General features: G+C 35.5%; 1 protein-coding gene across 5 annotated transcripts in view; it reads left to right on the top strand.

The window, feature by feature from the left end:
- LOC139116737 (leishmanolysin-like peptidase) overlaps positions 1-12,648 on the top strand; it is a 114,892-nt gene that overhangs the window by 33,819 nt on the left and 68,425 nt on the right. For all 5 annotated transcript variants that reach the window (XR_011548364.1, XM_070679365.1, XM_070679364.1 and 2 more), the window contains exon 8: positions 12,212-12,329. Coding sequence is in view for 4 of the 5 variants with exons in the window: in XM_070679365.1 (XP_070535466.1) it covers positions 12,212-12,329 (118 nt within the window). In the remaining variant the exon portion in view is untranslated. The remainder of the gene's footprint in view (positions 1-12,211; positions 12,330-12,648) is intronic.

Here is a 12,648-nt window from a genome sequence, read left to right as displayed (position 1 = left end):
TTAATTATTGAGGATAGCAAACTAAGTTGTGAAAAAAAAATATAAACTGATAAAGCTGCAAAATCACTCACTAAGGTATAGTCTTCATAGTTTGCTATTTTGGGCACATTTTAACATTTTTATCACCTGCATCTTGTTACGTCCTAGCATACGCTGTAATGACAAATTCACCTGAAATGTTTTGTACACCTGTCTATGACAAAGGTTATGACTTCCAATCAGACATATGACATTCATCAACAAGCAGGACACTTTTTCTGACAATTCTGAATTCCATACTGTTGATATCTTCAGTTTCACCAATCTATCGAAATAGAACCTATAATTTGTCGTTATGAATTTCCCCTAAACATAATGGATGACATCAAAATGAAAAGCAGACGATGGAATCCTTATATTGGATTGTCATTCTATGACCCTAGCATGTACAAAATGCATGTACTGCATATGAAGATAAATTGAATGTAGTTTAAACATCACAAGTCATCTATCTCAGTCAGTTGCTTGTCAGATCCAATTTGTAGACCATGTCAGTTTTTCAAGTACATATGATATTTTCTCGCCCCAAGCATGTAGCTGCACAGAGCAGTGGATACCAAGCCATGCTAACGGCTGAACATTCCATTATTGCACATAAATTCCCGCCATACTCTTCATATGTGGTTTATAATTAGTCCCCACGGACACCATCCGGGGGGACTTATAGGTTTGGTCATGTCCATGCGTGCGTGCGTGCGTGCGTGCGTCCATCCATCCATCCGTTCACGCAGATATCTCAGACATGCCCTGGTCATTTTTTTCAAACTTTGCAAAAGAATAGTACCCTACCTCATACAGATGCTCGTCGATTTGTTTCACAATGCGATCAAATTTGGCCGTGTTAGAGGACTTTTTTTTCCCATGTATAAGGCAGCTCTCCATAGACTCCCATGTATAAGGCCAAGAAAAATAAAAATTTAGTTTCTCATCGTATTCATATTGCAAAAGGGATGCAGTGACATCTCCATAGACTCCCATGTATAAGGCAGCTCTCCATAGACTCCCATGTATAAGGCCAAGAAAAATAAAAATTTAGTTTCTCATCGTATTCATATTGCAAAAGGGATGCAGTGACACAGTTTTTAGTCCCCACAAATAAAGTCCAGGGGGCTTATAGATTCGGACATGTCTGTCCGTGAGTCCATCCGTGAGTCCATCCGATATCTCAGACACTTTGACAAAATGTCATGTGACCTCAATGACGTTTGACCTCGTATATACATATTTGTCCATAACTCAGTAACCACAAGTGCTAAACCCTTCATATTTGGTATGATGGGACACCTTATGACGCCACATATTGTACCTCATTAATTATGCAATATCTAATTCTGAGCAAGCCAAAAGAGCTGGATGTCTGATTTTTGGTATATAGGGATAACTATAGGATAGAAATTTTTTGACAAAATGTCATGTGAGCTCGATAACCTTTTACCTAAAATATATGTTTATGTCAACAAATAAGTAACCACAAGTGCTATGTCCTTTATACGTCATTAATTATGCACATATTTAATTCTGGGCAAGCCAATAGAGCTGGAGGTCTGAATTTTGGCATATAGGGATTAATTAGCAATACAATTTTTTTTTTTCAAAATGTCACGTTGCCTTGTGACCTTTGACCTTAATTATACATATAGGATATTAGACCTTTTACGATGTCTTATCTTGTACCTCATTTATTATGCACGTATGTATTTCTTGGCTGGCCAATACAGCTAGAGGTCTGATCTTTCTTCCTGATTTAGACCCATAACTTAGACAAGCCTCTTGTTATAAATTGGGAAAAATGACATAAACCTATGTGCTCATAGATCTGAACATATACACTCCAGTGATACTTCTTAATGACCACATTTCCCTGCCCCATCAAGACTAATACTCCTATTACAAGTGGGGACTATGTCATTGTCAATGACTTGTTTTTATTGAGGGTCAACTTGTATGTCACCTCTTCTCAGGTGAGTTGAAGTTTTCATAAGAGGTGATGAGTAATAGTAGAAAGAGTAAAGTCAGCATGTTTCATCAGCTATGTTGCTGTGCCTGTCTATTAAAGCTTTCTAGCCATTGGCCCAGCACTGGAATATAATGCTGTTGAAATCATGTTATCTTGTCAGACACAAGTGATGGTACCTTTCTGCACAATCTCCATTGATATGAGTATACCGGTATATAAGTATTTCATGTGCTGTGTCAGGCTTGAAATTACCAGAATTAAAACAGAAATCAAACCAGTATCACCTCAGCGTATTTCCTAAAAGCTACGATCCCTGTTCTATTTAATGAATGTTTACAAAGTGCCACACATTCATATTGTAGAGTCTTGGGACAAGTAACTGTCACTTCCTTGTTAGATACTTACGCATCTTATCTATGCACCCAGTAGTTTCATCATTATCCAAAATATGCCATGTGGTTTTTCTTAAGACTTGATATGTTATACAATGTACATGCGGTTGATTCCAATCACTCACTACAATTATTATTTTTACTCAAATTCTTGCAAATTGCAGTTTCTCACTATTCTAAGTGCAAGATAATTAAGCAAATATTTCTACCTGAATGTGAAATTTGGTGTGAAAGAACTTTGAGTGTGATCTTTGGGTGAGAATTTGAATTTCTTTGATAGTTTTAGATAAATTTTTAGCTTTGGAAAAAATTTACATCTTTCAATTTTCGAAAAGAAATTCAATTTTTTTCATTTCTGACATACCGGTAGAATTTTAATTTCTTTGAATTTTTCAAAAAAATTTGAATTTCTATAATTTTAGTAAAGGAATGCATTATTACTTCTCAATATGTATCTGCATTTTACCAATTTTGTGTTCAAACGATAGTAACAACCTTACACCATTTAGAAAATTGTCAAAAACTAATTTTACTCAATAAAAAATGATTCAAAATTTGAATGGATTCCAATTACATTGTCCTGATGGATGCCAACCATTTGACATCAGGTGAATTCTTTGCTGTGAGTATACTAGTAGGATTCTAATGTCTGCAGTCGTAATGTACTCATGTTGTATATCCTGTACAGTTACAAGATAATGTATTTAAATTGAACCAGGACACTAGTAATCTGTGTACAGCAGGGCTTATCCTGTCCTTATTTGTGGTGTCATACTCAATTTATTACAGATTGTTAGATGTTAACATATCCATCCATCCATCCATCTGTAACATTCTTATACAAGTAGAACCTGCAATGATATATCCTACACTACTAGGAGTGCGTGTTAAACAGAAAAGTATCGTGTTAAACAGAAAAGTATCTTACATATTGTCCTAAAAAAGAAACAGCCAATGCATACTACAATTTGTTCATTTCACTCAGTACACTACACAGATACCGTTCTTTAAGTAGTTTGTAAGATTTACTCCAAGTACCGATGCAGCAGAATAAGCCAGTATCAAGCAGCCATATGACTACATTTCCTGAGTGCACACTTATAAATCTTCCACATGATTTGGCAATTTACTGATTGTGAAGATAATACTTGACTTAGATTGAGGAAAGGTTGGCTTTCTAAAAACTCTTTACCAGTTTGCGCACATGTAAGAACAAAATGCATATTCAAAGCTTTGATTTGCATATATGCAAATAATGTTAAATATGCAAATATGCATTAGCTTTGAATGTGATAATTAGCTCAGTGGTACTGGTACCAATGATATTTGAAATTAAAGTGAACAAATACAGTAATATCTGAATAAATCAAATTCCAGAGAAATTAATAATTCTCAAAATGAAAGACTGATTTTAGAAGAAATTTTAGGTTACATTTGCTGAAAAGTCAGAAAAGAGTCACATTTAAACGATAAATGTCATTTCATTCTGAAGACTGTCTCCATGGCAACAAAGTTCTTTCAACCTGAGCTCTCATCAAAGAACCATAATGGATATCCTGTGCGGGCACCAATGTCTACAGCTTTTATCAGCTGTGTGTTTACAATCTTGTAGTCTAGCTTTCAAATGTAAGATTGCGTAATTACACCTGGTACGAACAATTTAAAATGTCCTTGTGGTATAGCAGTGCAGGCAATTACAACATTGTGGACAAATCTGATGCTGTAGGCTTACAGGATGGCCTTTGAAGAGCTGTGTCAGCATTTCTGAACAGTCTTGACTTCCTTGAGAAACTGAGTAACACTAGCATGGAGCAGTCAAGACATCACCAAGGCATGACCAGTGTTCTGCTCTGCAGCTTTGCATCATGAAAGCTGTATATAGAAACAGACTATCATCTATTAAAACTATTCTTTCCCTGTTTTCATGATCAGAGGCCCAACCATGTGATAGAAACCCTTTTACAGATGGATTAATATTTATTATGCAAGGACTAACCCATCCTAAGCCAATCTCTGATCTTTTTTTAATATTTCATCGCAGTCAAAAGAAAATTTACAAAACTGAGAAAAGCTGATTCAATCTCTGCTCTCACCCTAATGCTTTTCCAGTTATTAGTAAGGAACTATGTTCATGGTTAATAATGTTTATAATTGGGTAATGAATCTGGCCAGTGCAAAACGATGATAATTTTAGATAAAAATCAGTTTTATACTAGTCCTCTTTGTAAAGAAATATTTTCCATTTTATTCCTCAGTTCTGTAAGATACAATTCAATTTGTTGTTTACATGTTAAATTTCACGTGAAATTACAATGAGGGAAATAAATGAAAATTTTTTATGGTATGGTGTGATACTTGATGCTTACATTATTAAAACCTTGGTAGTTGAGAAAAATGTGAAAAAACACTTTCATTATATTCATAGCAAAACTCTTAGATCAGCTGGGATCATGCATTGTTGGACTTTAGGAAAGAAATATGATATGCGTTTATGTTTCCATGACGATGGTCACGTTTTATCTGGGCAAGAGATCTTTCATCGCTACCTCATTGCATCACACTGCAATATCTTCATTGCTGGTGATTTGTTTCCATAGAAACCAAGATGCATCATTGTATTAGCAACGAGGATATTGGAGATGCAGGCTGATTGTCAAAACTGGACGGCCTGATCTGCTTAAAATCGACAACGGAAACATAAAGAGAAATAGTTCCACTTAAAAAGTTATCACAGAGGTTTTCGTTTCCCGAAATTAGTTACAATTACCGTGGAACTTGATTTAATGGACATCTGACCTTTTTAAAACTGGATCAAAAATAATAAAGGCCGATCCTGATGGTTTCCTACAGGCTTTTTGCTGTTATGATGTCAAATTGCTGTACGTTTCAGTTTCGGAAGTCAATTGTCTGTTCTGGATATAACTGGTGCCTGCAGTGATTATATCCTTTTTGCATGAAGGTAATTATTTCCTGATGTTAGGTACTAGGTGAATGTAGTAAATTTAATTTATATTTGCCATTTTACAAATTCTCAGATATATCCCAATGACTAGGTCTCTTGCTGTTGTAAATTTCATTGATCACAGAAGGTAGATTTTCTCTATCTTTACTTTTCTCTTTTTGTCTACATGTACCTTCTATTTAGCTCACCTGTCAGCGATACAGAGCTTATCATATAGTAGGTGTCTGCCATCATCTGTTGTCAATCGTCGGCGTCACTGTCCATCAACTTTTCACATTCCAAGCTTCTCCAAAATAGGTGGTACAATTGCTTTTAAATTCAATAGGCAGATTCCTTCGGGTAAACTCTATGAGAGTAGATAAAATTGTGACAAAAATTTGGATATTTATATTTTTGGAGCAGTCTTTCCAATTTTTGTCAAAATTTTTTTTCTCTGGAAGCATTCGTTTGATTGCTTTGAAATTTATCATGCAGGTTCTTTGGGGTGATCTTAGTCTGATTGTCCAAATTGTGTGAAAAGTTGCATATTTATATTTTGTGGCAATATTTCCCATTTTTTAACAAAAAGCTTCTGAGAAACCATCCATTTGTCTGCTTGTCTAGTCACTTTTGTATGCAGGTCCCTAGGGTTGACCTGACTTAGATTTGATGAAATTCTGATTAAACTTGCATATTTATATTTATGGTCAAGCATTAACATTTGTCTGCACAGTTGAGGTATGGTTAAATGTTAGTAGTCAGGCAAAGTGTGCCACCAATGATGTACGCCACCAGCAGTCACAGCCAGCACTGATGTATGCAAATGATCACCAGCTGGACTCCTTCCCATCCCCCCAAAAATAATCCACAGCATATTTTGAAATTGCTGATTTTCAAATATGTCCTAATAATTATGTTAAACATTATTGCAGCACTGTATTGGCCGCTTTGTCACTTGTCTTAATCATAGCAATATTTTTTCCATAGAAGTAGGATCAGAAAGAAAGAGAACTCCTATAAATATTTCAATTTTTTGTAATTTTAATGTTGGAGTCATTTGGAAAACAAGAATGTTTTGCTACATCTTATGTTCATGCAATCAATAATCTGTGTTTCTGCATCAAGATTACCAGAGAGTTCCTGTTTGTCATTCTGAATTTAAAATATTGGTGAAAGTTTCCGTGTAGTTTTTTACAGAACAGAAGTTTGGTCCTTGAGCTCAATGATTTTTTCTGACATCCAAGAATGACTGGTTTGACTTTCTTTAGAAATTATTCTCATGCAAACTTTTAGATTTTCATATTAGATGTGCAGTCTATTCTTTTCAAAGAATAGACAAGGAATCCTCAATGGATTACTGTACATTAGATCCCTTGTTAGGAGAAATGTATTTTGAAAGTCAAGAATTTTTTTTAATTCAGCCATCTATATTTTATAATCTGTGTTCACACAAGGGACAACAAGGCATTGTTATGGAAAGTTACTATTTATACACTGCTGAAAGCCAAAACATGTCTTCCCAGCTGAATTTTTTGTAAAGCTAAGCTCATTAGCTCTTCCTTGAAAATAAATCTTGAAATATCTTTTTAATCGGATGTCCATGATTTCACTCTCCAAGGCATTAGACTGAAGGGTTCAATCACAGAATGAGGGATCGTTGCCTTGGATCAAGCAATTGAATGAAATTATGACGGAGACACATTTCAAGTAGTTCACAAGAGATTTATGAAAGCAGTGTCGACAGGAAATCTTGTGGTATTTTTAGCAAGAGCAGGAAAACATTAATTTTTCAAAAGTTCTTTAAATTAACACTTACAATCAGTGGCCGTTAAACCCATCTGTCATCAATTCTGTGAAGCCAAGACTTTCAGAAATCGTGTACCGGTGGTACGGTTGATATTGTTTTAACAACGGTATTTGTTTAGTTTAAAGAGAATAATAAATCATACTTAGTCTAATAATTCATATAATATTTACGAATAAAGAAACTAGAAACATCCTAAAAATGGCCCGTGTATGCAAAGATTTTGGCTGACATTTTATTTTGGTATCTCTATCAATATACTTTGCTATCTGTCCATCTATCTGTCTGTCTGTGTGTCTTGCAGTGTCTGCCAGTATGTGATTCAAGCAGTGACAAATTGTTCTGTCTGTGTGTCTTGCAGTGTCTGTATGTAATTCAAGCAGTGACAAATTGTTCTGTCTGACAGTGTGTGTCTTGCAGTGTCTGTATGTTAGTCAAGCAGTGACAAATTGTTCTGTCTGTGTGTCTTGCAGTGTCTGTATGTGATTCAAGCAGTGACAAATTATTCTGTCCGCAACTTTTGACAGGGAAACATTCTTATCTTTGGAAGGAAACATGTTCATCAAAATGACAATCTATCTATTCCATTTGAATTTTTTTCAATTTGATGGAATTCAAGCATCAGGATTATGGGTAATGGTATTTGTATTTTGAATTGCTGTCAGAATTTAACTTGTGATACAAATCATTGAGTAATTTTTATGAAATGTCAAAATTTAACTACCTGCATAGAGAAAGCATGTAGCTTAGCAACAAAATTACTTTGTTCACACAGACAGTTTTTGGCCAGAACCTAATTGGTCCGATGTAGCAACGGCCAAAGACTTAATTTTGTTTCTGTTCAGACATGATCATGACAAATAATACCCTGGCATAACTTTAGCTTTATGTGACCTCTGACCTTTTTTTGTTTAAAGTGCAGTTGCTTTGCCTTAGTGTTTTTCATAGAATTTTTATGACATATCTATTTTTGAAATTTTTGAAAACCATACTTTTGTAGAGATAAACTTTCCTCAGTCATACTCGGGGACAAGGTTTGTGTTTTATCAAATTTAGCACAACAAAGACATCCACAGTAAATGTCTTTGACAGGGTTTTTGATTCGTATTATGGTTAGTGTTTAAAATGTGTACTGGAACTAGATTGATGAAGGAGATGGCAGAGTGGTGAGAAGACTCAAAATCATCAGAGTTTGGTTAACAGTGCACAAAAAAACTATACATACTTTAATAAAATGTATTGAAGATAAAGACGTGAGTTTTATTGAACCTGCTGTTGAAAAACTAGGGAGATGTAAATACCATAGAGGATGAGTTGTCCTCAGTTTGATTAAATCTCTTGCACAAAGAGCTACATGTATACATTATTAGTCCCCGCAGACGAAGTCCGGCGGGGACTTATACGCAGGGCTCCCCCTAAGCCATCAAAATGATTAGCCAAGTCATTAGCCAAATCAAAAATCTCTTAGCCATTTTGGGCAACTTTTAGTCAGTTTATGATCTCAAGTGTGGCAACATCTTTTTCGGCATTCAGGAGTTCCTAATTTTACAAATCAAGATGTTTTGTATGGTATTCATGATAGTTTTTACATAAAATAAATATTTGTTCAGTTTTTATTGCAATAATCTATGCTTTGATGATATTTCAGGGATAGAAATAATTTTTCATTTCTAGTGGTAAACTTTTACCACCAGAAATACAATTAGGTAGCAATTCAATTCTAAAAAATCTGGTAGCAATGTGAAGTGTATATTACAACAGGTACAGAATATTTCTGCGGCATTCAGTCAGTGTTCACAGTATGATAGTTTGTCATAAGCTACAGGCATCTCATGTGGCAAATTTATGCAGTCTTCAATAATCAAAATGTTTGAGCCACACAAATAAAAATTTTAGGTGCAGAAGAAAGCATTTAGTAGCATACTGGCAGTGTAGATAGGATTGGCCCCAGTGGTACTAGTATGTCATAGTTGTGATCAAGCAGGCTGAATAGCATCTTGAGTGTAAGTATTTTTCTTGAGACAAAAAGGGTTGGGCCAAATACTACTCTTGTAAAACAAGACACAATGATATATGTTCATTTAAATTACTCACTGTTTGCGAGTATTCATTGTTTTAATGATTATGATAACATTTGAGCTCAGATATATTTTCATTTGATATTTTGATATGATAAAGAAATGTCTGGTGATGTTGACTTCTACATCATTAAAGTGGTGGTATCTGCAAAAATATTAAAATAATTCAGAATTTATTGTATAAGTTATAGCAGGTTGAAAAAGGCCAAATGGACAATTTTAATAGTTCTACTTTTGAATTGTTGCTTTGATGTTAACATGCAAAATTGCAATTCACAAACTTTATGGTTTGAAAATGGATATGCTTACTGCAATTACTCTTGACAATTTCCCTTTGCCACGACTCTCAATAAAATTTAATTTAAAACTGACAGTCAAGCTCAATGCTATTTAAATTGGAAGGCAACATAAATTACCTTTCACCTATTGGACCACCCTAGGTGGTTTAATGTGAACCATAATTGTGTACTTAAGGGGTCTTCATGCAATGCATCACATGATGAGATGACCTTGAGATGACCTAGCCTTGACCTTTCAAACACCTCAGTTTTTCTCCTTTTCCTTTGTATTATGACTCCTTTTGTGAAAGTTTCCTTTGAAATTATGGTTTTACTATCAAACTGAGTAGTTGCAGGCCAAACTTTGATTCAAGCAAAGTAGGTAAAACTTTTGATAGACTCCAGGACGAACGGGGCTCACACAGGCAAAGCAAAGCCTCTGTGTACCGTAGTATCGAACAGCAACAATGTTTGCTTCATGTACCAGGGAATTTGTAACTTTGTAGAAATGAGAGTAAACTGTTTCAATACATTGCAACTTTGTAGGAAGGAGAGTAAACTGTTCCAACATCTTACAACTTTTGATTGTTAGCTGCAGTTTTCTGTTGAGGGTGCACTGTCTAGAAAATCAATCGCCACTACATTCGCCAAACTGGAATTTTTGTAGCCATTTTTAATTTTTTGTAGCATTTGGCTAATTGGCGATCGGGTAGCGGGAGCCCTGATACGGTAGATTAGGTCCCGTCCGTCCGTCCGGAGCTGTTTCTCAGACACTGCTGAACCAATTTTGTTCAAACTTGGCACAAAGGCATAGCACTATGACCTACAGATGCACATCGATTTATATTGCGATACGATTCAATATGGCCGCAAGGTGGCCATATTTTTGCGATTTTTCATGTCTTTGAACCATAACTCAAACATCCTTGAACGGATTCTGTTCAAACTTGGCTCAAAGGCATAACAGTATGGCCTACATATGCATGTCGCATTATATTGCGATACAATCCAATATGGGCGTGAAGCGGCCATTTTGTTTGCGATTTTTCGTGTCTTTGAACCATAACTCAAACATCCTTGAACCGATTCTGTTCAAACTTGGCACAAAGGCATAGCACTATGACCTACAGATGCACATTGATTTATTTTGCGATACGATCCAAAATGGGCATGAGACGGCCATTTTGTTTGCGATTTTTCATGTCTTTGAACCATTAACTCAAACATCCTTGAACCGATTCTGTTTAAACTTGGCTCAAAGGCATAACAGTATGGCCTACATATGCATGTCGCATTATATTGCGATACGACCCAATATGGGCGTGAGGCGGCCATTTTGTTGCGATTTTTTCATGTCTTTGAACCATAACTCAAACATCCTTGAACCGATTTTGTTCAAACATGGCACAAAGGCATAACACTATGGCATACATATGCATGTATCAATTAACCTTGCGATAGGAGCCAATATGGCTGCAGAACTGCCATTTTGTTGGAATTTTGCATGTCTTTGAAGCTTAATTCAAAGGTCATTACACCGATTTTGTCCAAACTTGGCACAAAGATCATGCACTATGGCATTCATATACATGTCAATGTACTTTGTGACATGTTCCAATAAGGTTGCGAGATTGTCATTTTTCCCCAATATCGCTGCCAGATGGTCATTTTTGGATTTCTTCATGTCTTTGAGGCTTAATCATATGCAAATATTCCTTATCCAATGTTGTTGAGACTTGGTACAAAGATAAAGTACTATGGCATACATACGCATGTCTACTAATTTTGTGCTATGATCCATATGGTCAATAGACAGCCATTTGATTTCAATTTTGGTGTGATTTTTTTATGTCTTTGAAACATAAACATAGATCACTGTCCTTCGATGGACTGATTTTGTTTAAACATGATATGGCTGCATTCATGTGCACATTAATTTGTTTCATTACATGATCCGAAATGGCTGATTACAACAACATACCCGATTCCATACCATTTCTAAAATTCCACCAAACCATGTGTATAGTATGTGCCATCATGACACTAGAGGCAGTGAGGGCATCGTTATGTGTGATGTAATCAAAAGTTCCTTCAATGGTCATTACCGGCATAGATGGGTCAATTTTATTGAACGTTCCTCAGATTACTTTATTATGCAAGTCACAGGCCTGCGATGCACCCGTTGCATTAATGTCATTCCACAGCTACCTAGACACCAAAGATTATTACAAAATGGACAAGCGGGGACTGTGTCATCAACGATGACTTGTTATATGTGCTTTCAGGCAGAGTTGACCGTTTTAGCCGTGGCATTCTATTGCTTTATCAAACACACTAGGATTCCTTAGGCTATCATCATTGTCTGTGTGTTTTTAAACTAATTTATCTAGATTTATCTTCCATTTAATTCACAAACTATTTTTGTATAAGTGATAATTTTCATACACAGATTGATAAGTCAGTGTATTCAGTAACTTTGTTTTTCATATTGTGCATAAAACAGAGTCTACATTCAAAAGTGTGTGTTTTGTACCAGGTAACACTTACAACTCATTTTGATTGATAAAACCAACAGAGAAATACAGGGATATGTACTAGAATGATTTGAAAATGATGACCTTATAGTTTCATGTGAATGATATGAAAGATGTTCCAGGATCTTCATCATCAGGGAAGCATACCATTGATATGAGAGTAACATAATCATTGTTGTGTCTTTCAGAATAAACATGCACCAATGGAGTGACAGGGTGGTCCAGACAATACGAAGATCTGATTGGACAGTTAGGCAGGGGACTGTACCACATGATGTACAGATGTTAGTCACACCAAGAGTTGTTGTAAGTATGAGTCCCTCATTTATGTGCTTTCAACCCCTCTTGAAGTTGAATTGGTATGGTCTGTCCAATTTGTATCAGAGCAGCATATTCAAAATTTTGTCAAAATTGTGAAATGTGTTCCACATTGGTTTCATGTACATATTCTCACTGTCCTTCCACCAAAGGGGATGTGGTTTTGTGTAATACTAAATGCATGTAACTTTTGACCATATATTCATCATATTTTTTCTCGAAAACAAGTACATGTTTATTTTGGCCCAATCAGATCCAAACAGATCTTCATATTGTCCGGACCACCCTGTTACTCCATTAGTGCTGT

This window comes from Ptychodera flava, chromosome 18, assembly GCF_041260155.1.
Source record: "Ptychodera flava strain L36383 chromosome 18, AS_Pfla_20210202, whole genome shotgun sequence".
Classification (NCBI taxonomy): domain Eukaryota; kingdom Metazoa; phylum Hemichordata; class Enteropneusta; family Ptychoderidae; genus Ptychodera; species Ptychodera flava.
This window is presented reverse-complemented; position numbering and strand designations above follow the sequence as displayed.